The sequence below is a fragment of the Dipodomys merriami genome, unplaced genomic scaffold, assembly GCF_024711535.1.
Source record: "Dipodomys merriami isolate MVZ:Mamm:240054 unplaced genomic scaffold, mDipMer1.0.p SCAF_9, whole genome shotgun sequence".
Taxonomy (NCBI): domain Eukaryota; kingdom Metazoa; phylum Chordata; class Mammalia; order Rodentia; family Heteromyidae; genus Dipodomys; species Dipodomys merriami.
In genome coordinates, this window is record NW_027206512.1 from 26,637,430 (window position 1) to 26,665,225 (window position 27,796).

At 36.5% G+C, this 27,796-nt stretch overlaps 1 protein-coding gene across 2 annotated transcripts in view; it reads right to left on the reverse strand.

Annotated features, from left to right (window-relative positions):
- Positions 1-27,796, reverse strand: part of Stap1 (signal transducing adaptor family member 1) — a 42,576-nt gene that overhangs the window by 9,388 nt on the left and 5,392 nt on the right. Inside the window, exons 2-8 of one of the 2 annotated variants that reach the window (XM_070012252.1) lie at positions 23,693-23,843; positions 16,358-16,429; positions 11,724-11,837; positions 9,063-9,119; positions 5,722-5,894; positions 4,475-4,603; positions 45-110 (exon numbers count right to left, since the gene is read on the reverse strand). In XM_070012252.1, the coding sequence (XP_069868353.1) occupies positions 45-110; positions 4,475-4,603; positions 5,722-5,894; positions 9,063-9,119; positions 11,724-11,837; positions 16,358-16,429; positions 23,693-23,812 (731 nt within the window). In that variant the 5' untranslated portion in view covers positions 23,813-23,843. Of the gene's footprint in view, positions 1-44; positions 111-4,474; positions 4,604-5,721; positions 5,895-9,062; positions 9,120-11,723; positions 11,838-16,357; positions 16,430-23,692; positions 23,950-27,796 lie in introns of those variants that run through there. The other variant, XM_070012254.1, reaches the window with a different exon arrangement.

Here is a 27,796-nt window from a genome sequence, read left to right on the forward strand (position 1 = left end):
AATTGTATGCAAAATGAAATGTAGTATTAAACAAATTAGGCTACCTTCTTAAAAGAGCAAGCTTTGCTGGATTTTGGCTGATGGCACATCTTTCTGCAGAGGTAAACTGCCTTGCAGAGAATAAAGAGAAAAAAGTATTGTGCAAAAATACATACAGAATTTTAAAGGCCATAACATGTAACATGTCCTAAACTCTTGAGAGTTGTTCATTTCACACAGAGTAGTAACACAGAATTCACATCCAAACAGATTGGACACAGACCAAGAAAGAAATGCATGGCAAGGGGAGGTAGACTTAGTCACTCTTATGTCTCACCTAATTTTGCTTTCACACAAATTCTTTTTTTTTAAAAATATTGTTCACTGAAGAGTATGTTGAAAATGAACTACACAACTTGTTGGTGGGGATGGGAGGGAAACGCTGGGAGAGAGCAAGGGAAGGGGTGACACTAACTAAAAAGAATTGTATGCTTTACCTGACTTATGTAACTATAACCCCTCTATAGGTCACCCTTATAATAACAATAAAAATTTTAAGTACCGGAAAAAAAGTTGTACATGATGGTGCAACATGTACTCTCACTTCAGAAAGTAGAGGTGAAAGGATCATGTTTTAAGAACAGCCTCTGTTTGAGCTCTCCATAGAGTCTATTATACTTTAATTAATTCATTTATAATCACTTGCATATCACCCAGTGTGTTTACTTATAGACTGATAGGCACATTCTAGCTACTACAGATGAGGAAAGCCATGCAACCTTTGTTTCTATGAGTCTAGTTTACTTAATGTATTTGTAAGAGTGGGGGGAGGGCAAAGGGGAGAGATAGCCAGTGAAGAGTGATGGCCAATAATATATACAGTGAAGAATTCACTAAATATATATATATATATCATTAAATATAAGTATATAAATTTTTTTTAAATGGAAGGAGCAGACCAAAGGGGTGTGATGTGAGTGAAAATATTGAAGGGCTGACACAGATAAAGATACATTGTCTGCATAAACTGTATACAAACAAAAAAAACAATACATATCCTACAAAATTGAAAGTGAGGGAAGGGGTGGATTGAGAGTGTTAGGTGAGAAAGTTGAAAGGGATGGCAATGCAAGACATAGTATACTTGTAAACTGCTTTATTGAATGACAACTTCTTTGTACAACTAGCTAAAGATAATGAAAATTATTTTTAAGAAAGAAAGAAGGGCTGGGAAGGTGGTTCAGTGGTAGAGTGCTTGCCTTGCATTCATGAGGCCCTGGGTTTGATTCCTCAGTGCCACATATACAGAAAAGCTGAAGGTGATGCTGTGGCTCAAGTGGTAGAGCACCAGCCTTGAGCTGAAGTGCTGAGGGACAGAGCCCAGTGCCCAGGCCCAGAGATCAGGCCCCATGACCAATGAAAGAAAGAGAGAAAGAGGGAAAGGAAAAAGGAAGGACGGAAGGAAGGAAGGAAGGAAGGAAGGAAGGATGGAAGGAAGGAAGGAAAAACAATTTCTCCTGGAAAAAATATAAGAGCCTATTTCAAAAACACTAAATCAAAAGACATGATGCATTCAGGAATCTGCCTAGCAAGCACAAGGCCCAGAGTTCAATCTTCGGTACTACCAAAAAGTAAAACTTAGAGAACTCAGTTTTATGTCTTTTTTTTTTAGGAGTGGAACTGGTTTTGAGCCTCAATAACAAGCATTCTACTACTTGAGCCATATTTCCAGATGGTTATTTTTTTGGGGGGGGGGGTCCGGTCTGAACTCTGGGTCTGGGCGCTGTCCCTCAGCTCTTCAGCTCAAGGCTAGCACTCTACCACTTGAGCCACAGTGCCACTTCTGGCTTTTTTCTTTTTGCTTATGTGGTGCTGAGGAATCAAACCCAGGGCCTCATGCATGCAAGGCAAGCGCTCTACCACTGAGCCACCTTCCCAGCCCTTTATTTTTTTATTTTTGCTGGTTATTTTTTGAGAAAGGTTGTTGCTTCTCATCCAGGCATAGACCTTGAGCCACATTCCCTTCATAGAAATGGAGTCTCTTTTGCTTTTCTCACAGGTATACCATTGTACATAATTTGTGCGTTGAGAGTGGCTTTTACAACTTCTCTGCCCAGGCTAGTCTCAAACCACAATCCTTTTACTCTCTAGCCTTTCAAATCCCTAACAAGGGATACAAATCAGAAAAAGAAAAATGTACTCTTCTCTAAGAAGCTTTTAGCTCACTGATTAACTTCTATTTTTTAACTTCATAACTTCTATTTTTTGGTGTTTGTTTCAAGATAGTAAAGTAAGTTATGAATCAATTAACTAAGAAAAAATGATATTCTACATTATGTCAATGGAGTTGAAAAATTTACCATGAATGTTTAATTAAGATGTTGTTACGTGTACTAAAAATTAATGAAAACAGGAAAGGTAAGGAAGCTCTAAGACCAGGTGACTTGAGTGGATGGATGTGGTGGGAGAGATGGAGGAGAATGGTGGAAGGTGTAGCATTGATTAAGATATATTGTTTTTGGTGCAACTACTTCATGGTAATAAGAAGAACAATAATAATTTTGTAAAAGGAAGCCACAAGAAGATTGACAGATATTCATTGCAGAAACATATACCCAGAGACACACACATGCATACAGAACCACAATCTGATTTAACCATCTAACATTCTTGGCACCCGACACAATGCACATAGCTCTACTATATAAAGACAAATATCTGTTTATATAGTATAATTGCCAAATCAATGAAGTTTCTTGGACTGTAACTCTTACTAGCTATAGTGGCTAGTACATTGAGCCACAAGTTTAATTTTTTTTCTAAAACAATTATTGTCTTACTGCTTTTATCAACTCTCAAAATTTTCATATTTAGTCTATTTAGAGTAACAAATATCTATGGAGTAGATTGATTTATTGGTAGATATGTTATAATAAATAAGTTGCATGCTATCCCCACAAAGAATAGTAACTCAAGAGTTGAAGTGCTGGGCTGGGAACATGGCCTCGTGGTAGAGTGCTCTCCTAGCATGCATAAGGCCCTGAGTTCAATTCCTCAGCACCACATACACAGAAAAAGCCAGAAGTGGCACTGTGGCTCAAGTGGTAGAGTGCTAGACTTGAGTAGAAGCTCAGGGACAGCGCCCAGGTCCTGAGTTCAAGCCCTAGGACCAGCAAAAAAAAAAAAAAAAGAGTTGAAGTGCTTTTTTATGCTTCTAGATGAGGTGTTTATTCAATATTTAATATAAAAAGTATAAAAGCCTCTATATTTCAATTAAATAATCAGTTATGCAAGTGGTCACTAAACCAGAATCCCTACTAAAACACAACGCTCATGGATTTTGAAAACTGGAGTGCTTCTAACTTTTGCACTGACTTTATCAAAGTTAACTCATTTTATCAGCAAGAGACTTATAAGCAGTCCTTTTAATAGATAAATCAGATTATATCAACACCCCAGGGGGCTCTCATGTAACTCAGAGCCCAACTCTCTTGCCTGTAGTGTCTGGAAGGGCTCTGAGTGCTCTGTTCCTACATGCATCTAGAATCATCTCCTACAAGTTTGCTCCTGCACTCTGCCTCAAACCCAATGGCCTCTTTCTGTTTCTTGTTCTAGTTCTGGGCATAGGCACGCTTATAATCCCAGCATTTGGGAAACTGAGCCACCTGGGTTACATAGTAAGACAAGTGACTCAAAAAGTAGGTCTTCCAATAATAGCAAGCACCTCTTCTTATCCAGCTCTATTTTATGAGATAAAATCACCATATATTTTTATTATATATCTACCTGTTCTCTGTGTAGCTTTACAAAAATGAGAACTCCTCAATACCAACTCTGTTGGGTTTGTCTGATTACTCTCTCTTTTTTGATTATTATCTTTACAAAGGAGTTGTCATTTAACAAAGCAGTTTATTAATAATATATCATGATCAATCTCACCCTTTTCAACATTCTCACCTATCCCTCCCTATCCACCCTTTTCCTCACTCTTCTTAATTTTGTAGGATATACATTGGATTCCTAACTCTTTATCCATCCACCCCTTTCCCCTTGATTCTACCCCACCCCTTCTGATTACCTACTTCCTGGTGTTTTATTTAGCTGAACTTGGACTTTTGCCTTTCTAAGGATTTACACTATTTGAGTTCTGTATCCCCAGTTCCTAGAGAAATACTTGTCATAAAATAACTGCTCAGTAAGTATTTGTTGAATTCAATGGCTAAACCAAACAACTATATCCAGACCCAGAGTAATTTTGTCTTACTGCAAACACCACCCTTGATGATATAGATATATGTATATGTATGTATACATATACAGCTATATAATATACATTCACATATAGGTTTATATGTTTATATGGGATTCCCTTTCTATTATTTTGTTTATAATTTAGCCCCCAATAAAACACATACAGATCTGAGTGTCTGTGCCTTGGATTTTTGAGGTGATATAATGATTTTAACAATTCTATACATATTTTAATTAAACATACTCTATCTCCTGCCGGACAGTGATGGAGTAGTTTCTACTGTCACTACCAGGTCTCAGGATCATATTGCCCAAAGAAGGATTCTTCTCCAGCATCTCAGTTGCCTCTTTCCGGGAAACTTCATAAAAACATCTACAGAGGTAAGATTAAAAAATATTTTTAACTAATAAAGATCATTTCTTGAAAATACTGCAAAGAAAATACCATTAACAAGCCAGGTGTGTAAGAGGAGGCCAAGGTAAGAGCGTTGTGATTTTGGTGCCTGCTTCAGCTATATAGTGAAATCTTGTCTCAAAAAGCAAAACACCTTTGAGAGGTATAATTGTTTTGTTAACACTTCAAGCTTTATGGTAACCGTTATATAATTGTTAATATCTGTTATTAAGAGCTTGTGACATTGTAACTATGCTAATATCAAGGAAATCCTCTCCATCCTCATTCTTCCAAAGACCCTATTCTGTTTTTTACTTGTTTGTTTGTTTTGAGACTGGGTTTCCCTTTGTAGCCCAGGCTATGAAGCCTCATGTCTCAGCCTCACTCCCAAGTCCTAAGATTTCAGCAGCAATCTGGTAAGTTTTGTTCCATTGATCCATCAGTTGTGTTTGTTTAACTAAATCAACGACTGTCAGGTTTCTGGAATTGTACTACAGAGACTGTGAATCAGAAGCTAATGTCAAACATGGCACCAGAGTAAATTTCATGGATAAGAACACAAGATTCTAGGAGGAAAGGACCCATAATCTTTTCAACAAGGTAGCCATTAGTGTACAATGTTGCTGAATTCAGCATGTTCTCTCTTATATGCTTTATACCACATATTTTTAAAGAATAACTTCAATGACTGACCACTGATTGACCAAATGAATAGAGCATTCTAAGTGTTTAAAATTCTTTGGTAAAAAGTATAAAAGGAAAATCAGTCAAATATATAGCTTTATTTTTAAAAAAATCTTTTCCTTCCTTCTTCATACAAACGTATTTAGGTCTAAGCCCCAGAAAGAATACATATTTGGTCTAAAGCAGTGGGTAGAAGAGGATTTCCTGTGTGGTAAGAGAGTTGGTTCTAATGTGCATTATGTTAATCATGACAGAAGAGGAAATGTGGCAGCTACTCAGAGATAAAATGTTTCTCCTAAGACTGTTTAGTATCCTTGATTTAATAAGGTCAAGTGCTAGTGCTACTATGATACTCAACTCCAAATTAAATCTTCACAATTGAATGAGGATCCTGGCATTCATTGCACACTTACGCTGGCCTAGGGTTCAGGACATCCACATAGTCTTCAATCAGTTCCTTCTCTTTTTCCACAGACGTGATCGGCACTTGCTCTGTCCCAATTCTCCTTTTCTTTTCTTTCTCTAGGACTTCATGCAGTCTAATTACTTGCCCAGGCAGAAGTGATACATGTTGGGGAACTGATAGCTGAAACCAGGTAAGACAGTAGGCAGACAAAAAAGATAACTAAACAATGTACTGATTTTAGTCACGATGAGCCAATTAGTTGCTCTATCGAGCTTTAGTTACCCAACACGGATAGGTAGAGTCATCAAGAGATGATCTCTGTCTATAGTAGATGTCTTAGAACCACCTCTGAACCAACCAGTCTGTAAAGGCTGCCTACGTTTCTCCCAACGTCTCCCTTTTGATATGTTCCCAAAGCAAAATACACCTACCTTCTGTCTCCAGGTAACTAGAAGAATGGCAAACCTCTCACGTTTTATCCTGAGCTCAATTGTTCATCAATCCCTGTGAGGTGTCTCATTCACAAGGAAACTGGGAATATTTTCCACTTTATTATAGCAAAATGAGCTAATTAACATGGATTTTCAGTGGCAGAGGTTAGTAATTAGAGGTTTATATTTTGGTATGTTTGTAACTTTCATTTACATGTTACAATCATGATACTTCCTACATATTAGTCACATTTATTGTTACTGTTATTAGTTCTCTAGAAACATATTTTGGATTGAATTGCCTGCCTGTGCCCTCTTGAATATTCCCAACTTTGTCCCTCAGTTTGACTAGCTATGTTCTCTTGTCAGGTGTAGTCTGAATGCTAGAATATTTTTCTAGACATGACACTAGCTATTCTATATTCGGAGGGAGCCATATCTGTTGATAGTCTTTATCAGTAAGGGTAAATGCAAGAAGTGTGGGAAGAAAACAATAGAATTTTGCTGTTTAGTTACTATTTCATTATTCATAATAGTGTTTGCTTTATGTATATCTTATTTATGTATATTTTTTGTTTTATATATGTTTTATTTTATATGTATATATTTCATATATTTTATATACATTTGAAAATTTACTAATACGGGTATATCAATATACACTAAACAAGAAGAAATAAAATTATGGTGGAAAAACTAGTAAGACAGTTAATCTTTTATTTATTGTACTTTGTTCTTTCAGCAACTTCTCATTAATTGCCTATTATTATTTTTAGCATTTATATGTGTTATTGAAAATAGGTATAGCAATGGTCTAAAAGAGGAATTTGTCTCCATTTTGCAAATGAAAACAATCTAAATGAAACCAGAAAATATACTCAAAAAGACAAAGAAGTTATGCATAGTTGCATGGGTAGTTGAGAAAACAACTCAGATTATTTGATTTGTAAACAAAGAGTCAGCTCTTTAAACAGTAGTCTGTGCTTTTTACACTCAACTAAAGTTACAGCAACACCATAGGGTGATTTGGAAACATAGCACAACACACTTGTACTGCTCAAAATTTGAGATGACTTGTCCTATCTGGAAAATTCACATGAATTTAATTTCATATTCAGTATAAATCTGTGGGGGGTTTTGTTTTTGTTTTTCTTTTTTTTTTTCTTTTGGAAGCAGTCCTGCCCTGGGCATTGTACTTGAGCTTTTTTCCCCCCTCCCGAAAGGCTAGTGCTATACCACTTGAGCTACACGTCCACTTCTGGCTTTTTGCTGGTTTATTGGAGATAAGAGTCTCACAGACGTCCCTGCCTGAGCTGTCTTCAAAACAGGATCCTCAGATCTCAGCCTCCAGAATAACTAGGATTATAGGTATAAGCCACCAGTGCCTTGTGAATCTGTATGCTTTAAGAACAACAACAACAACAAAAAAGAAGTCTTATTTTCCTCAACCTCAAGGAAAAGACTAAAAACAAAATGTTTGGGCAAAACTTCATGTACACTTAGCATATTAGGAAGAGGCATCATGTTTTCTTCCAGTGGATTTAATGTTCTTGAAGTTTAGTGTCATAACATTGTAATACTTGGACCCAGTAGAGAAACAAAGTAGCACATAGGATATTTTTCCACAAAAAAAGAGAAAGTACAATTTCTCTAACAGAAAGATTCTTCCCCTGTCCCTCACCACTCAAAATGTCCTCCATACTTTCAAGAGGGCTGTTTCTAAACCTCCTACAACTTCCCTACATGGATGTTGAACTGGTAATCTTTACCTGTTATTGGTTGACATACAGAACCAACATCCAATAACTTGGTTAAAGACTGGGGTGTATTTCATGTAACTGTGAAGGCTTTATTTAGGAGTTAGCTTTGGATTGAGTCTGTTTGACCATAGCAAAACTGGAAAAGTTTTACATCCTTTAAAAATATGAGAGAACACAATGTTTTGGGGGTGTGTTGGTTGTCAACATAGCTCATGTTTTCAAGTTGCTCCAGTAGCTTTGTTCTAATTAATTAATGGCAGTTATCTGCTGCAGCAATTAACTCATAAGTAATAGATCTTGCTATTTTCCTCTGGTAAGATGCCACTAGTCAAAGAGATAAATATCTTCTTTATTTTTATTTTTATTTTTTTTGTCAGTCGTGGGGCCTGAACTCGGCCTGGGCACTGTCCTCAGCTCTTCAGCTCAATGCTAGCGCTCTACCAGTTGAGCCACAGCGCCACTTCCAGCTTTTCTGTTTATGTGGTGCTGAGGAATCGAACCCAGGGCCTCATGCATGCAAGACAATCACTCTACCACTGAGCTACCATCCCGGCCCGCATATCTCTTTTTTAAATCTTACTATACAAATGTTGAAAGGTGAGTTTTCATTTTGATAGTTTCTCCCTTAGATAGTCTGTGCTCTTCATAAAACCCATCTTAAGTTCATTTTGTGAGTATAAATAAATTAAAAAGGATTGGATATTATTTTTTAAGATGGCTTATAAGTTGCAGATACCAGAATATACAAAGACAGCTAGGTCAAAAAGACATGATGGTAAAAATCAATATTCCTGACCACCTGTTTTTGTTTTTGTTTTAATATTGTATATCACTAGTTTATTTTCTGTATCACTATTTGAAATAACCTTGTTCATTTACTTGTTTACTTTTCCCCTTTCCACTCACATGATTAAAATGCAAGGGTTTAAGGCTGTCTTTTCTCAATGGCTGTATCTTCAGCCAATTTGAGCAAATGTTTGTTGAATGAATCAATAAATCAAATGTAATGATCTGCAGGTCCTGGTGCTACACACTTCAAATTGCAACTCTCAGAAGGAATCTCAAGTTCAAGGCTAGGTCAGATACCTACTAAGACTCTGTCTTCAAGTTTCTTTTGATATAATCAGAAAAAAATTAAACTGTAATTACCCTCCTACCTCTGTTACTGTAAGAATGAAGCCTCTCCATTCTTCTCCACTTTCTGTGTTCTCTGTCTAAAGAGAAAACAAAACCAGATAAAGACAAAGAAGAAAACACATAAGACTATTATTTTTATTAACTCCAAATTACTTTAGAATTTCATAGGGTATTTTATACCAAGACATAAGAAGTATCTAAACGTAGCAAGACTGACAAAATATTCTTTTGTTGAAGCATCTTGCATTTAGAAAAAGTCATATGTAACTTTTCAACTACTTAAAATCATCTGTGATTGATTTTCCTTTTTGCCTAGGACTGTTAACATGCATTTGTTATGAAACAATTTAATAATTTTTTCTTTTATGGTGTAACTTCCAAATCTTTTTTCCTTTTTGTTGGTCATGGGGCTTGAACTGTGGGCCTGGTTGCTGTTCTTGAGCTATTCAGCTCAAGGTGAGCACTCTACCACTTGAGCCACAGCACCATTTCCAGTTTTCTGGTGGTTAATTGGAGATCAGAGTCTCATGGACTTTCCTGCCTGGGCTGGCTTTAAACCATGATCCTCAGATCTCAGCCTCCTGAGTAGCTAGGATTATAGGCATGAGCCACCAGCACCCAGCTTAACTTCTAAATCTTTTCTCAAATACTATTACTAATCCTATTACTCCTACTACTCCTAATAATTTTGTCAGCCAACCTCTTTTGAGAGTTTATAATAACAGCTACTATACAAAGAACTCCAAGGGAGATATTCATGCTAAAACAAACAAAAATTATCAGTCCTTCCTGAGACCTCCAGAGACAACAGCCAAATTTCTCATATAGGCCAATTTCAGTTGGTATAACCTATCTTTACACACAAAAAAGAGCCTGATATAATCTGATGTTATTTTTCTATTGTCTTACTATCCTTTCATTACTAGGAGAAAAAGAAAGTGATCCATTCAGTTTTTATTATTTGTATTTTATTTTTAGCATTTCTCTCTGCGAAATTGACCAGAATTTTCTGTTTAGCCCATTGAAACAATTATTCTTTTTTCTAAAATAGAAAATGAAGCCAATTAAGATTTTTAAATGAACTTGTTATAATTTTATCCTTAAAAGTACTTTTTATTATTATAGAGTTGTTCATTTATTTATTTATTTATTTATTTATTTATTTTTGGGTCCGGTCATGGGGCCTGAACTCTGGGCCTGGGCGCTGTCTCTCAGCTCTTCAGCTCAAGGCTAGCGCTCTACCACTTGAGCCACAGCGCCACTTCCGGCTTTTTTCTTTTTGCTTATGTGGTGCTGAGGAATCGAACCCAGGGCTTTGAGCATGCAAGGCGAGCGCTCTACCACTGAGCCACCTTCCCAGCCCTAGAGTTGTTCATTTAAAATGATCATACTAAGTATGTTTCTAGTTGTTGACAAGACAAAAATTCATGCTGTCATGGTTTTTAGCATCTAGCAAGTAAGAATGAATACAAAACTTAATAGTGAATGCACCTGATAACGCCAGAAGGAAATAAATTGGAAAATAAAATACAGAGCAGGGCAAGCCCGACTGGTAGTGTGATTACAGGGCAGAAAAGAGGAATAAGTTTGCAATTCTAATAAGGTGGTCTGGGTAGGCCCCAGTGAAGGGATTAAAACTATTCAAAAACGTTTTTTTTTCCTGAGTGAAAAAACAAAGGCACAAAGTTAAGTAACTTGCCTACAATCCCACAGCTAACTCATGCATTAGCTACATTTAAACCTGTGTTCTTCACCAGTTTACCTAGGAATCAACTGAGGAACTTGCTTAAAATTTAGAATCTGAACCTGGTGCCAGTGGCTCATGCCTGTAATCCTAGCTACTCAAGAGGCTGAGAGCTGAGGATCATGGTTCAAAGCCAGCCCTGGCAGGAAAGGTTGTGAGACTCATATCTCCAATTAACCACCAGAAAACTGGAAGTGGCTCTGTGGCTCAAGTGGTAGAGTGCTTGCCTTGAGCTGACGACCTCAGGGAGAGTGCCTAGGCCCAGAGTTCAAGCCCCCCGACTAACCCTACCTTCCCCCCCTGCCCCCGAAAAAATATGTTTTGAGCCTGGCACTGGTGGCTCATGTCTGTAATCCTAGCTACTCAGGTGGCTGAGATCCAGCACATGGAGGTTTGAAGTCAGGCAGGGCAGAAATGTCCTTCAGATAGATCCTAGCTTCAAGATAGCCAGCAAAAATCAGGGCTGTAAGCAGGGTTCAAATGGTTGAATGCCAGCCAAGTAAACAAGCACAAAGACCTGAATTGAACACTAAGAAAAAAAAAAAAGTAGAGTAATCTTCTGGTAATGTTTCCAATATTATCTTTATCAATTCCACATTGTTCTCTTTTTGTTATTACTGTAGTTTCTGTGTTGAATTTAACTAAGTCACTTTGTGTACTGATTAAGGAACAACTTTTCAAAAACACCAGGTGGGATCCCTGCTTTTGTCAGAGAATGGAAATATAAGGTTTCATGGTGCTTGTATACTAAATAAATGAGCATGCTTTTCTAAAATCCAAATCCGAAAATGAAGTCTTGGCAAGAAACAATAAATATTAACAAAATACAAGACTTTGACCTTCCTGTAATTCATCTTTATTTCAAGTACAGAGTTTTAAGAGGTGCATGCCAAATTACAACCACAACTACCCACAGAACATTATTGTCTTCACTCACCTTCAATTGAACTTCCTCTTTTGGCAAAACAAGGGTGAATTTTGCACAATTCTTTTCAGTTGAAATCTGATCAGTAAGGCATACGAGGTCTATTATGTCTAACTTGTCAACGTACTGCAAAAGTAAAGGAAAATCTCATTATTTCATGGTTAATATACCTTTGTTCTAGCAGGATGGAAAAGAATATCTTCAACGAATTTTTACTTTGCATGATGCCCCTCTTCCCAACTCATACAGATTTGTTAAGTTTCCATGAATTCTGCACGTTAATTGTTGGAAAGAATCATTATTAAAAATTAAATCATGGAGGTGGAAGTGTTATTCAAGTGGTAGAGTGACAACTTTGAAAGTGAGAGCTGAGGGACAGCACCCAGGCTGTTCAGGCCCCACAACAGACAAAAAAAAATATCTATTTTAAGGCAGGAGGTGTGGGAGCACTGGCCTAGCAAGCATGAAGCTGCAAATACAAACTTCAATACTGACAAATACAAGACAAAATGCATCTTACTGAAGTTTCGTATGTGTGTGTATCTATGTACATGAATATGTATATAGCACTCTATCACCTGCCCCCCTATCCGTATTGCTTATGTTCTTTTTCTAAGGTCTCCCATTTATACCCTGCCTGCCTGGACCATGATTCTCCTACTTATTCTTCCCTTGTAGTAGGATGACAAGTATTCAGCACTACTGCTAGCTTTATTAGTTCAGGCAGAATCTCACTGACTTTTTCCCCTGGGCTGACCTCAAACCAGAATTCTTCCTATCTCTAACTCTACAGTGGCTTGGATACCAGGCATGAGTCACCTCACCCTTCCTGAATAAAAATATTGGTTTGTAACAACTGATCTGTATACAACAGAGCAGACTTGCTCAGTAGTATTAGAAGGAACCAACTCTACTTACTGTTTTACAATTTGTTTGCTTGTTGTTGTTTTTTGCTAAATTAACAAAGGAACGCAGTCCTTTTGTTTTCTCCTGATTATGCCTAATATAACTCATTTATTATATTCTTTCTGTTTTGGTCTGAGATCAGGACTCAAACTCTGTAGCTGACACTTTCGCTCACCGGCTAGTGCTTTACCAACTGAGCCATGCCTCCAATTCCCATTTATTGTACTCTTGTAAATTCTCCCAATTTTTTCTTTCTTTCTTTTTTTTTCTGAAGAAGGTACAGGGCATAAAAATGGGCAAATAAAAAATTCTTTTTTTAGGGCTAGGAAGGTAGTTCGGTGGTAGAGTGCTTGCCTTGCATGCATGAGGCCCTGGGTTTGATTCCTCAGCACCACATAAGCAGAAAAAGCTGGAAGTGGTGTTGTGGCTCAAGTGGTAGAGCACTAGCCTTGAGCTGATTGCTGAAGGACAGCGCCCAGGCCCAAAGTTCAGGCCCCACGACCAAAAAAAAAAAAACCCACAATTTTTTTTTTCTGAAGTCATTTCTACATTGATGTTTAATGTTTAACTTGCCTGTTTGTTTTCCATGAACTATCTATTATTTAAAACTGGAAGGAGAGGTACAAGAGAATGAAGAGAGAATTCAAAATTAAATGCATATCTTTTTCTGATAGACTGCCTAGATCAGGCTGAGTGAGTTTTGCTGCAACAAAGAGGAAGCAGAAGAGGAAGAGGTGGCTAAATTAGATAGATGACCGTGGGTGATCCATAGATTAGAGGAAAAGGAAGCTACATCTTTGTTTCTAATTGCAAGGTTGTAAAGAACCCTAAAGGTTATCGGTCTTCTCTGGGCATCCTCTGTGTAGACTTCAGCTTATGCTTGCATATCTCTAAAAAGATGGAATGCAGGCCTGCTCCTAAACAACTGTGACGTGTGTGTGTGTGTGTGTGTGTGTGTGTGTGTGTGTGTGTGTGTGTGTGTGTGTGTGTGTGTGTGTGTGTGTGTGTGTGTGTGTGTGTGTGTGTGTGTGTGTGTGTGTGTGTGTGTGTGTGTGTGTGTGTGTGTGTGTGTGTGTGTGTGTGTGTGTGTGTGTGTGTGTGTGTGTGTTAGTTTATTTTCTTAAATTGAGCCACTGCTTTTTTTCCCCAGGTTAATATCCATCCACTAGTCCTAGTTCCTGTTCTCTGGAAAAACACTAAACAAAGTCAATTATTCTTTCATATGACTTCTTTCAAATATATAAAGATATCTTTATATTCCTCCTTGCTATAGACTAAATATCTCAGTTTTTACCTGTTCTGGTCCAGTGCTTTCCCTAAACTTTACTCCCCAAACTGCTTTAATTCCCTTGCCCCCCCCAAACTTCCCAATGATCTCCAACCTCTTTTATCAAAATTAGCAGATGAGCAATTTTGCAGTATTTCTTTGTAACAACCTCTTTATGGCATAGTGGCTAAGAAGGCTAAGTGGCTAAGAGGACCTGGATTAGACCCGTTTTATTTGCTATTTGTGATCTACATAATTTCTTAGTCCTTAACCTTCACAATTTATCTCTGTATAGTTAGAGATTAGAACAGTACCCATTCTGTAGCATTAGTGTCAATATGAGGGCTTATTCTATATAGTCTACTCTCTTGAGAACTTACATACCCTACATGAAATGAGCTATGAATTTCATCCTAAATTTTGAAATTTGGAGATTTCCTCAACATCTGTTTGTGTTGGCTACTCCTCTAGATTAACTTTTTATCCTTTTATCACTCAACACTATGCACCAAAAGAGGGACTACTCTGGACAACATCAAAGCCCCCTGATACCTTTTGTTTTCCTATTGGGTTGGACCACTGTAGAACTCTGGCAGGAGAATGGAGTAGTGAAGAAAGTGAAATTGGATATAGTTGATCTCTCAATCAAAGATCACATTTCCCTTCTATATCATTTCTCCCACTATTTCCTCTCACTCCTACATCTGGCAAAAGGTCACTCTTAGTAACATTATTATACACTATCCTTGTGATCGAATACTATCCTTTCATTCTTCCCACTGTTCATTGAACTTTATTAGACTTTCTTCAAATTTCTCAATTTAAGACATTTTATGGTTTTGACTATCCCATTCTTTAATAAACTGAGACACAGACATATGATATAATTAACTCAAAACACCAGTTATAATGGCAGCACCTGAAGAAAAAAAATACCTAGCAATCAGTCTGAACACACTAGGCTTTCACTCACTGAGTGCTTTCCATGTAGTGAGTGGCGATGCTTAATCTTTCTCATTTACTATACAGTATGTAGAATCGATTCTGATTTACTGGTATCAGTGGGAAGCTGGAATGCACAACAAATAATTTGGTTTTTTAAAAAATGTATTGTGGTATTTGAAAAAATCCTTGTCTTCTCAGAACTCTGGTGAAAGATGACGATTGAAAATTTGCTTTTTTTCTAATGGCTTCTCAATAACTCCCCATGAATGCTGCTTGATCCCACTCTGTACAATATGGTACAAGGCTCTTTCTCTGTTTTGTTCATTATAGCTGAGTGTGGTTGTTCTAATAATGATGCTCAAAATAGGTTAATGTTTTCATGATCTAGAATGTTTCTATATAAACAGACTACTGACTCATAAATTCACTGGTAAGTATTCCAAGGAACATAAATATTTACACTAAAATGTTATCTCTTAATCATGAAAAAAAGAAACAAAATCAAATTAAATTAAAGCAAATAAGTCTCAGAATCACTTTGCTGTTATTCATGTTTATGCTCTTAAGAGAACTGCTTTGTGAGTTGTGTTTTGACTTTTCTAGGAAAATTAAATTGTTACATTATATATGTTATGATGCTCTGAGAATCATCTTGTTTCTGTACATATTACAAATGCAGGCTAGGCTGGAGATACAGCTCAATAGTAGAGAATATACCTAGCAAGCTAAGTCTCTGCATTTGATTCCCAGAAACACAAGGAAATAATCAAAAAGCTTCTTTTCTGTTACTTAGCTGATCCTTGGTCAGGCGTGAGGGCGCACACCTCTAATCCCATCACTGAGAAGGCTGAGGCAGGTATAACACAAATTGAAGGTTAGCCTACTATATAATGAGTTTTAAGTTATCCTGGGCTACATAGTAAAACCAACTCAAATCATTGTTGTCATTGTCAGCATCATCATCATCATCAATACTACAAGCTGAGGCATGATAACAAGTAGAGAAAATTGAAGTTATTACTTAGAATTAAATAATGTAAGCTGGGCACAGGTGGCTACTCAGGAGGTTGAGATACCAGGATCCTGTTTGAAGCCAGTCTATATCGGAAACTCTGTGAAACTCTTATCTGTAACTAATTATGGTAATCACTTGCCTTGAGCAAAAGAAGCTCTGGGATAGTCCCTAGGCCCAGAGTTCAAGCAAATAAATACATAAATAATATCCAGATATCTAAGACTTCTACTTTTAAACTGAGTTCAATTCTCAAGATCAGAAAGGAAAGAATGCAAAGTAAGAAAGCTGAATTAATATTTTCTTCTGAACTGTCCAAATAATTTTACCATTGGTCCTGTCATAAATAATGGCCTTCACTGATTTAAATTTTCTCAGTTGAATTGGTTTTATCTTTATTCTAGGATGTCAGAAAATAGATGATGTGACAAAATCATATTGGAAAAAATGGAATTAGCTGCTTAATTATTTAACTACTTTTTAGATTATTTAAGGTCTTCTTACTTATCTACTTACTATTGTACTTTTTTTGTCGGTATAAAAGAAAAGTGTAGTTCCTCTCAACTCTGTCCAATAATGTTTATACTCCTGTTGGAAAGAAATCATAAGCATTATTAGTTTACATTCAACTATTTTTTAAATTGTTTTTGAACTTTCCTAATAGTTTGTATGTTTCTTCTTTATCATGAACAATTTACCATAGTCTTATAGCTTCCATTTGTAGTTAATCCTTGATTAAATACTGTCTGATTTTATCTTTAGCATGTCTGATTTGTTCATAAGTAGATCATTTTCCAAACTTTCCTGATTGATTTAAGACTTCTTACACAACTTCAATGGAAGTTTACATATGTAAGGAGGCCAAATAAAGGCCTAGGTCAGGAAAAGTTATGATAGCTACTGTCTAAAACAGATCCAGATTGAATCACTTAGCTGAGTATAATGGCTCATAGTTCAGACTCAGTGAATAGTATAGAGTAGTGATATTGATTAAAGAAAGTGACAAATTGATACTGAGAAAAATTATACCATCAAAGCTAACGTGAAGATTAGATTTCATTTGTGTGGTAAATATTTATTTATATTTACATTACTGTGGATTCTCTAGAAATATGTTTTAAGTTTAAAATTAAAAAACTTAATCACATTTTTCCCAAATAAGTCTATTTAAATAAATTGGAACATAGCCTATATTACAGAAGAATAGCAAATGAGTTTACAGAATAAAATCTGTTTTGGATTCTAAAGACTTACCTTCATACTAGCTTTCCCCAAGGGATATATAACTGGGATTTTAAATCCCAGTCAGTTTAACAGGCTTGTTGATTGATCGATCCTTCCTTTAGTGCTTAACAAGCTGGATGTTTACAATTCATTAAAACATTATGGCTCAGATATTGAAGATTAATGTAAGAACTTAGCAAAATAAATTTTCTCCCTTTTGTGAATATAAATAAACATTCTCTTGTGATGTTTTTATTCTTTCAGTTTCAATATTGATAGCATTACCACAGTAATCTATCTCAGGGACAAAATTGAAATTTCAAGGTATCTTTGTCCAGCTTTGTAGATTCTCCACTCCATTCTAATTGAGAGGTGACTATAACATTGACAATAGAGTTGCCAATACCTTGTGAACCAAGAACAAAATACCATAGAAAAGAATCATTCAAAAGAGCACATGAGTGGGGAGCAGCCAATAGACAGTCTCCATTACAGCATGTGAAACTGGACAAAGAGATTCATTTAGTCCAATAAAGCAGAAAACTGGAAGTGGCGTTGTAGCTCAAGCAGTAGAGCGCTCGCCTTGAGCTGAAGAGCTCCAGGACAGCGCCCAAGTCCAGAGTTCAAGCCCCAGGACCGACTCCCCTCTCCCCCCCCCAAAAAGATATAATGCTGAGGGAAGAAATAGGGTTAACTGTTCATGGAGATTTTTTTTTCTGAATGTTTAAAATGTTCTGCTAATCATGGTGGTGATGGTTTTACAGATTTGTGGATATGTTCAAATCCAATAATAGCTGTAATAACAGCTTTTACTATTGTGTCTCCTGTATGAGAGTTCAGTATTAAGGACCGAGAAAAGAAGAAAGAAATCTAGCCTACTACTATTGCCTTTTAGACTTGTCAAAGACTGATTATTTGAGAAAAGGTAAACCAAGAGATAAAATCTAGAAGGTAAAGTTTATTCATTTTCTTACCTTGTCTCTTAAGTTTAGTTAAACCTAGTATCAGTAATAGTATTTATTGAGTCCCCCTCCCCACCCCCGCCTCCACATAATACATGCAGACATTCATTTGTGCTCCTAAAAACTTAAGAGTTATTCATTCACAAAAAGAATCATATGAATTGGATAGAGTTAATCAGGGACAAATAGGAGCTTGGGAGATAAGCAAATCTATAAATTCATGGAACAAATTATGAGAAATTTATGAGATGAGGGTAGGAGCAAGTGTAGAAGCCCTGAGTAGAGGGCAAAGCACAAAAGGAGGAAAACCAAGTTTACAAAGAGCAGAAAGCTCTGTGAACTGCAACCATAGACACAGCCTAAAGACAGAACAAACTCGTAGTTGGTGTGAAGAGATCTGTACATCATAGATTTCATCTAGTTACTGATATGACCATAGGAATATCAGCATAATCTGAGTTATCTGTATCATTTTAAATAAGTAGTATCTAGGCATAAAATTTTCAACTATAGAGATACTTAAACATATCAAAAAGAATTTTGAACCACCACACATCTTTAGATGATATAAATTTAGTACTTATTTTTTAAAACAATTATTTTTGTTAAATCAATGAAATAAAAAAATTCAATGAGGGGGCTGGGAAGGTGGCTCAGTGGTAGAGCGCTTGCCTTGCATGCATGAGACCCTGGGTTCTGTTCCTCAGCACCACATAAGCAGAAAGAAAAAAGCCAGAAGTGGCGCTGTAGCTCAGGTGGTAGAGAGCTAGCCCTGAGCTGAAGAGCTGAGGGACAGCGCTCAGACCCAGAGTTCAGGCCCCACAACCGGACCCCCCCCCCAAAAAAAAAATTCAATGAGGTAAGTCTTCTGAATTTAATACTAGCTTATAACCACTAGATAACCTTGTATTTACAGCTTAAGGTCACTGTCTCATTTTTGTTTTAATGACATTGAAAGTCTAAGTTTACTGAGTTCAATATGATAAAATATCCAGCAAGTGAATATCTCTAACCTGTAAAAGCCTACAATCAAATGGATTAGAAATGGAATTGGAGGAGCATAATCACAATGAAATTCAAGCCAGGCTCCCTAATGTTTGAACAACTTTAAACATTAGCTGCATCTTTGTCTGTGAACTAGACAAAATGATTTCTAAACAGAAAAGTTATTGTGAGGAATAGAGGTATTAAGAGCCTTAGCATGATGTTTATATGCGTCACACCTTAAGAAAACCCACCCATTATATGCCCAGTTCAATCATCACACAAATCCATTCAATATATACAAGAGAAACTATTCTTCTTACAGAGGAAGAAACAAATTTGAATGTTTAAAGGAATTGCATACATGCCAGACTGATACTTTCATTTGTTGACTCCCCAATATTTTTTTAAAAATTAATTAGTATAACCTAGAAATAGATTGCCATGCAAATCATTGTAACTAGGAAGATTAGGGTTTCCAGTTAAATGCCTTTGTATAACCCTGGAGGGGCAAGGAAAGTGTACATGCCTATGAAAAGATGTTACATAGTAGTTCTCAATTATATAAAACCCCAAGATGTGCAAGATGATCCATCAGGAAACTTGCAGAATGTCTACTTATGTTTCATTATTTCATTTCAATGGCTCTGTACACATATTAAATAACTTAGAGTATTAGTACCAGATGAGTACATATAATTTCTAAATAAATTAAATGTCTCATGAGGAAAAGGGGTGTTATTTGGGGTTGGGAAGGTGGCTCAGTGGTAGAGTGCTTGCCTTGCATGCATGAGGCCCTGGGTTTGATTCCTCAGCACCACATAAGCAGAAAAAGCTGGAAGTGGTGCTGTGGCTCAAGTGGTAGAGCGCTAGCCTTGAGCTGAAGAGCTGAGGGACAGTGCCCAGGCCCAGAGTTCAGGCTCCATGACTGGCAAAAAAAAAAGGGGGGGGTGTTATTTTAAACTTTTGGAGCTTTCTAGTGTAGAGGATTGTGTTTGAGAACACAACTGAGATGACTTTAAAATTTTCCTACACAAAATAGAAGTGGATAAAAGACCAGTCAAAGAAATAGTACATTGATGCATTTATGATGACATGCTTATGTTTGGGTTAATAAGGTATAACCCGCATTTTTTAATGTTAGCACATCACAGATTGAAGTAATGTTGAGTTGTTGCCCAAACTTTTATTTTCACAGTTCTAGTAAAGTTAGACTTCTTTGTCCACTTGTAAGAAGAGCTACATTGATTTTGGTATTCAATGTAGCATTTAATACCTTTTTTTTTTTTTTATCAAGTACATCTTCCTGGTCAATCAAGAATTCTAGTAATGTTACTTAAGCAAATTCTTCACACTATCTTTTCCAAGGAGACTATGCTCTATTTATGAATTCTTGATATGAAATTCAGAGCCCTTCTTGAATTTCATAGAAAATATTATATGTTGACATATTTTCCTGGGGCAAACATCTTTAAATTCCTTAAAATGCCCAATGTAGAACTTAAAAAAAGAGCCTCTCAATATGTAATGCTTTTCTTGACCATGTTACCCTTTAGTTGTATTCTTTGTAATTTAAATATCTTCAACATTCTGCATAGCCCCTCAATTCTGTTAGCCCATTAGCTGAAAAGATGACTTAGCTGTAGTACCTTTGGCTCCCCTGTTTTCCAAAAATTCCCTGGCACTTTGTTGCTAGTTTCATAGAAATGCCACTTTTCTCTCCTGTCCCTTCCTCCCTCTTTCTTCCTTCTTTTCTTTCTTCCTTCCTTCCTTCCTTTCTTTCTTTTCTTTCTTTCTTTTCCTTCTTTCTTTTGTTCTTTTCCTTCTTTCTTTCTTTCTTTCTTTCTTTCTTTCTTTCTTTCTTTCTTTCTTTCTTTCTTTCTTTCTTTCTTTCTTTCTTTCTTCCTTCCTGCCTGCCTCCCTGCCTCCCTTTCATTCTTTTCTTTCTTTCTTTCTTTCTTTCTTTCTTTCTTTCTTTCTTTCTTTCTTTCTTTCTTTCTCTCTCTTTCTTTCTCTCCCTCTCCTTCCTTCCTTTCTCCCTTCCTTTCTCTCTCTCTCCTCCCTCCATCCCTTCCTTCCTTCCTTTCTTTTCTTTCTTTCTCTCTCTTTCCTTCCTCTTTCTTTCTTTCCCTTCCTTCCTTCCTTCCTTCCTTCCTTCCTTCCTTCCTTCCTTCCTTCCTTCCTTTCCTTCTTTCCTTCTTTCTTTCTTTCTTCCTTTCTTCCTTTCTTCCTTCCTTCCTTCCTTCCTTCCTTCCTTCCTTTCTTCCTTCCTTCCTTCCTTCCTTTCTTTCTTTCTTTCTTTCTTTCTTTCTTTCTTTCTTTCTTTCTTTCTTTCTTTCTTTCTTTCTTTCTTTCTTTCTTTCTTTCTTTCTTTCTTTCTTTCTTTCTTTCCACTTTGTAGGTCCTGTGGCTTGAACTCAGGGCCTGGGCACTATCCCTAAGCTCTTTTTTGCTTAAGGCAAGTCTGGTCTACCACTTTGAGCCACAAAGCCACTTCCGGTTTTTGAGTGGTTAATTGGAGATAAATCTCACAAGAACTTTTCTGCCTGGACTGGCTTTAAATTTCAATCCTCAGATTTCAGCCTCCTGAGTAGCTAGGATAATAGGCATGAGCCACCGGAGTCCAGCTTCCACTTAGCTTCCTTACTTTCCCTTATAGTTTCTATTGTCAAGCCTCTGTCATCTCCATGGTTTTCTTTGAACCATATTTGTAGACTCCAACCTTATTGTTACAGAAATATGATGAATATGAATGGGGAAGAGAATGAGTCTATCCTTTAATGTGAAGTAGGCATTATTGTCATCCTCTGATTCTCCTTCCTGACATACAAGGAGAAGGTACTTTGTTATGAATTCAAGTGGAAAAGCAAGTTAATTTCACCTAAAGTGTGTGTGTGTGTGTGTGTGTGTGTGTGTGTGTGTGTGTGTGTGTGTGTGTGTTGTAGTGCTGAAGACAGAATGTAGACTTCAGCTTCACAAATGCTACCTAAGTGCTGTATCACTGAGCTACATATCCTCATAAGAACTATTTATTCCTGTGGTGTATTTATTTTGTTTCAGAGCATGTTTTCTAAGAAAAAAACAGACTAGGATTCAAGCAAAAGTCATCACTACCAAGCTAAGCCTCTTTGATGTTAGGGTCTTTTACTCAAGGTGAGGCTTGGTGTAAGAGAGACAAAAAAGAAATGTTGCTGAAATGAATAAAGTGATTCAGCACTTACTTATCCCAAACATAATAAATAATGCATTGTAAGTGAAAAATTGTATTCGAGGAAGTAATCTGTAGACTCTTTATATTATATTTGAGGAAACTGAGTCTGAAGGAAAGTAATTAATTTGTACAAGGTTACAAACTGTGACAAAACCATTAGGTAGAGACGTTTTACTGATACCCTAAGATTTTTGTTCTGTGTGTTAACTATACTAAGGGATGCATGTTTTAAACATTAAAAAGAGCTTGCTATCAGAAACAGTTACTAGGAAGTGGCGCTGTAGCTCAAGTGGTAGAGCGCTCGCCTTGAGCTGAAGAGCTGAGGGACAGCGCCCAGGCCCACAGTTCAAGTCCCAGACCGACCAAAAAATAAAAATAAAAATAAAAACAGAAACAGTTACTACAAATACTTTGGACAAACATTTGATGATAAACAAATTTAAATTAGAAATTATTAATGTTTTGGCAATTCTTTCATTTTCATAAACAGTGGTGAAAAGATTGCACTTATGAGCATATAGAAGTAACCAAAAAATTCCAAAATAACTGACTAATGCCTATTTGATACTCATAACAATAAATATTAGCATGTTTTTACTAATAGTGAATGTTCTATACATACAGAAAATATGAACATATTATTTATATGATAGTTTTGTATACACAATTTCCTCATAAGTATTAATCCTAAGACAAGTTATTTTATTATCATCATTAAACAACTGAAGCATTTCCAAAAGTTTCAGACAATATTAAAATATAAAATTTAGCTTAAGGACTTGCCTTCTTTTTAGTATGCAAGTGTTTGTCTTTATTTCTCTACTTTTAAATTATTCATAATTACAATATTTAGAGGCGTGATTTTAACTAACTACGGGTTTTAAATTTTACATTCCAAGTATAGGAAGTGCTTTGTTAATATTTTAGATCAAATGGATTTTTGTAATCTAGTATATTTACTCCTCAAAGTAGTCTCTATCTGGTAGCTTTTTAAAGTCACTATTTTCAAAAATGTTGTTAAATGTATTACTAAAGACAATGGTTAACATCATCAATTTTATGATTTTCACAATTTTTGCGGTAGCTTACCATTTTTATAATTTGATCATTAAACACTTTAATATACCTGAGGTATTGTAGTAGAAAGTTTAATATTAATCAATATTTTATTTGATGATGTACATCTTCATTGAAGCTTAAATTGGGCAAAAATCTTCCCTAAAGTTTAAATAAATTCTTCAGAAATGTACTGAATATTTGATGTTAGGGGTTTATCTTTAGATGCTTATGATACATTATGTATTTAAGTTATGTGAAACTACAGGGAACAGACACAGGGATAATCAAAGTATAAAGAATAAGGTTTTTATCACATCACATTGCCATGAAATAAATGTTAAGACTAAATTTTCAAAAGCTAAAAAAAAAAGACCAAAGACACAGGTCTAACATTATCTCGTAGAGACGTACCTGGTATTCTGACCGTTTGACTAATAAAAATCCTTCAAAATACAAGGGCAGAGCAGTCATCTTAAGCCTTTCCTGGAAGATTCTTCGAGGTGCTGGTTTGGGGGGCTTCTTGGCCATCATACCTTCTCTCCGGTGTGTTCGTTGCTTTCAACTGTATACAGTCACAACAAAATGAAATCTCTTTTGTGTCAGAGGAAAAGGCAACTGTTCAAAGAGGAAGTCCCTACTTGCTTTTAAACCACCAACCACCTTCAGGACACACACACACACACACACACACACACACACACACACACACACACACACACACACACACACACACACACTCACACACACACACACACACACACACCACTTTTTTTTTTCCTTTTCCTTTTTGTGAAGAAAGAACAGGCACAGACTTTTAGAGGTCAGTCTCTGAGTAAACATGCAATAAGCTATATAAACAGAGATTAACATCACCTGAAGATAAAAGCACAGGTGTGTGGAGATGGGGACCCAAGAGGAGACATGAAGGACACATTTGTTTTTTCCACCGTTTTTAGGGGGGTTTGTTTGTTGCTGCTCATTTTTATTTCCAAAGGATATGATTTGAATAAAGTCTTAAAAATAACAAACTCATAAAAATTACTTCTGAGGGCAAGTTAGTTAGGACTAATTCTGTTGGTTAAACATTTCATGGCCAAGCTTTGTTTAAATTTTAAAATGATCTAAATTTATCCCATGCCTATTTTTGTGCCTCACCAAATACAAATTTTTCACCTTTTAATCAACAGTATTTGGCCAAAAAAGTTAATAATAATTACAAAGAAGGCTGTGTATTTTCTAACTTTTATTTGTTCTTTCAGATTTCTAAGTTGTGGACCACTGACACTGTCATGCATGACAGGGTCCTGAAAGTGTTTAAACATCATAGAACATTGGGACAAAATTCATGAGAAAAAATGTCCCTGGAGAGATTGCATTTGGCCAAATATTGTGCAGGGAGTTATAGGGAAGAGAATTAGAAGAATTAGAAGAATTCTAATTTGTCTTAGATGAGTCCAAAGTACTTTCACCGCTGCCTATTTCAGTATACTCTAAATTTAAGATAATCTGAGGCCAGTTAGAGCAAGCTATTAGAAATCAAAGTAAGAAGAATTTAAAGCAAATCAGGTGCATCCTCATTTTCTAATGGAGAAATCACATGATTTCTCTACCCAAGATGAGTCCTGCTAAAACTATAGCTGTGGGTATAGGAAGCCAAATTGTTTGCAATTGAGCTGGAACAATACAAATTAACAGTAAATTAGGAAAGGGTGTGCTACTGCCTTAATGAAGGAAAAAATGCAGCTTGAAACAGAAATTAGGAGTTGAATATCCAAAATTATTAGGGCCTGGTGGCAAGTGCGTATATGCCTACATACTTGGGGGGCAGAGACAGAGGAACTCAGTCCAAGGTCAGTCTGGAAAACAGCAAGATCCTGTCTCATAAACAAGCTGGATATGGTTGCACACTGGATATGGATGGGGTTGCACACTTGCAACCCCAGCTACTCAGGAAAAAAGAGACCAAAGGATTAGACTGGAGGCTGGCCTGGACAAAAACATCATGAAGCCCTAATTGAAAGGCTAAAGCAAAAAGAAATGGGAGGGTGTGGCTCAAGTGGTAGATCACTTGCCTAGCAAGCCTGAAGTTCTGAGTTTAACCCACAGTAACGTGAAAAAGAAATGGGGAGGAAGATGGGGGAGAGACAGGGAGCGTTGCCTTGCCTGTGTATCTAGACCTGCTTATGATAAACAAAATTTCAAAATTTTCCTGTCCTGAGCTTGACCTCTGGGCCTAGGCACTGTCCCTGAGCTTCTTTTGCTCAAGGAGAGCGCTCTACCACTTGAGCCATAACACCACTTCCAGACCTTTTGAGTAGTTTATTGGAGAGGAGTCCCATGGAATTTTCTGCCCAGGCTGGCTTTGAAACAAGACCCTCAGATTTCAGTCTCCTGAGTAAGCTAGGATTACAGGTGTGAACCCAGCTCCAACTGTTTTTTTTTTTTAAAGATAAAAATAACAGCTATTTTAAAAATTTCAACATTCTAATAAAATGAATTGAATGACATAGGAAAACATTCTGCTTTAATGAATGATCTTATCCTCTTTTTTTTTTGGAAGCTGATAGCTGTTGTAATATACAGGGAGGAAGAGAAAAGAGACATGAGAATGAGCCAATGAAAAGATGAAGACAGAGGAATAGATCACAGTTGAAATATGAGAAAAGTAGTCACTGATTTTATGGTTATAGAGTTTTGCAGGGGAGTAGAAAGATTGCTTCCTGAAAAATGGAGGTAGAGATAATTTTTTGAAATAGCCATTTCATTAATTATGTCTTTTTTGGAAAAAGCAAAAAAAAAGTTTTCAAGCCCAGTTCACCAGCCATTGTAGGTTACTTTGGTCTATTTTTTGGCTTGAACTTGGGGGCCTGGGTGCTATCTCTGAGCTTTTCTGCTCAAGGCTAGTACTCTTATCACTTTAAACCACAGTGCCACTTCCACTTTGGTCTTTATATACCAAGTACCAAATTGTGTTTCTGTACCCCACCCCCACTAAAAACTATAAAATGTAAGCATTTGGCTTAAACCTTATGAGTCAGATCTGTCAGCAATTCCTACATCATCATGTGTCTACATCATTATAAAGGAAAAAGAAAATCCCCTTACAGATATCTCAAAAATAGTCTCATAATCCGCATTATTTTAAATTTAAAAATGCAACCTAATCAAGACACTTACTTCTTTAATACACTTCAATGATTCACATTGCTTTGGAAAATCCTTCTTTTTTTTCTCAAAGAACATTAAATATGTATGATGTAACAAAAATGTATCCAATCACCGTATACAAATCTTTCATAACAGGACTTCTAAAATCAAGTAGCCTTGCTCCAGTAATTTTTCTCTACTCAAACTTGTCACAGTACACTGTTGATCTTTCATATCTTTTCATAGCTTTCAACTACAGTACAGAATGACTGCACACTTTCTTTATATGATGATAGCCTACCCATCCTTCAAGGTGTCTATGAAGAATTCTTGATCACCTGAAGTCTTCTCCACCTCAGGAAATAGAATTTATTACTCCCACTTCTGTATTCTTATAGCCCTTTTCAGAGGTCTCTATTATATTTATCTTTTGTGTATTATTTATTGGTTTATTGGTTTGTATTCTGTGTTAACAAGAAACAATTTACCAAAGGAACAAATTGTGTTCCAAGTCGAGGTTGGTGAAAAGTAGATTGCAATATAATTTGTTTATGAGTAATTCCTCACTCAAAACATTTGATTCTCACTTGGAGATCTGTTAGCTGACATTGTGACAAGAGTTTCCTGTTCCCTAAATATATGTGGTCATGGATGACATATGGTTCTTGTATTGCCATGTAGAACAATTGTGTTGCTGCCAAATGATTGGAAATACATCAGAGCCCAACTTCCATGTTTATCAGCAACATTTGTGTCACAGAAATTTGTTACAAATTAGATGATGTAGCAAACTCAGTGATTTTGGAGGAATATAAGGTTAATATAAAAAAACAACAATCTTAGTGTTCTTTTTTTTTTCCGGCTGTGGGCCTGAACTCTGGGCCTGGGTGCTGGCCTTTAGCTCTTCAGCTCAAGGCTAGCACTCTACCACTTGAGCCACAGTGCCACTTCCAGCTTTTTCTGCTTATGTAGTGCTGAGGAATTGAACCCAGGACCTCATGCATGCAAAGCAAGCACTCTACCACGGAGCCACCTTCCCAGCCCTCATACAGTTTTTAATATAAGTCATCTTTTTATTACTCTTTGTAGAAGAAAATAGTATTTTCAACAGAGAAAATTCAAGGGTATAACAGAATCACAGAAATTTTTAGATATTCAACATGGGGATTTCTACCCTCTTTGCCTAAGAATTACTGACATGGTGAGCCATTATTACTCAAAACATGTTTTCCTGACATCTTTTAGGACAGGAAAAAAATGTAGCCATTGCTATAGATGTGATATTAGAGGCTGGACATGGTCTAAGTAGTACAGGGCTTGCTGAGCAAGCTCAAAGCCCTGAGTTCAAGCCCAGTTTTGTAAAAAATC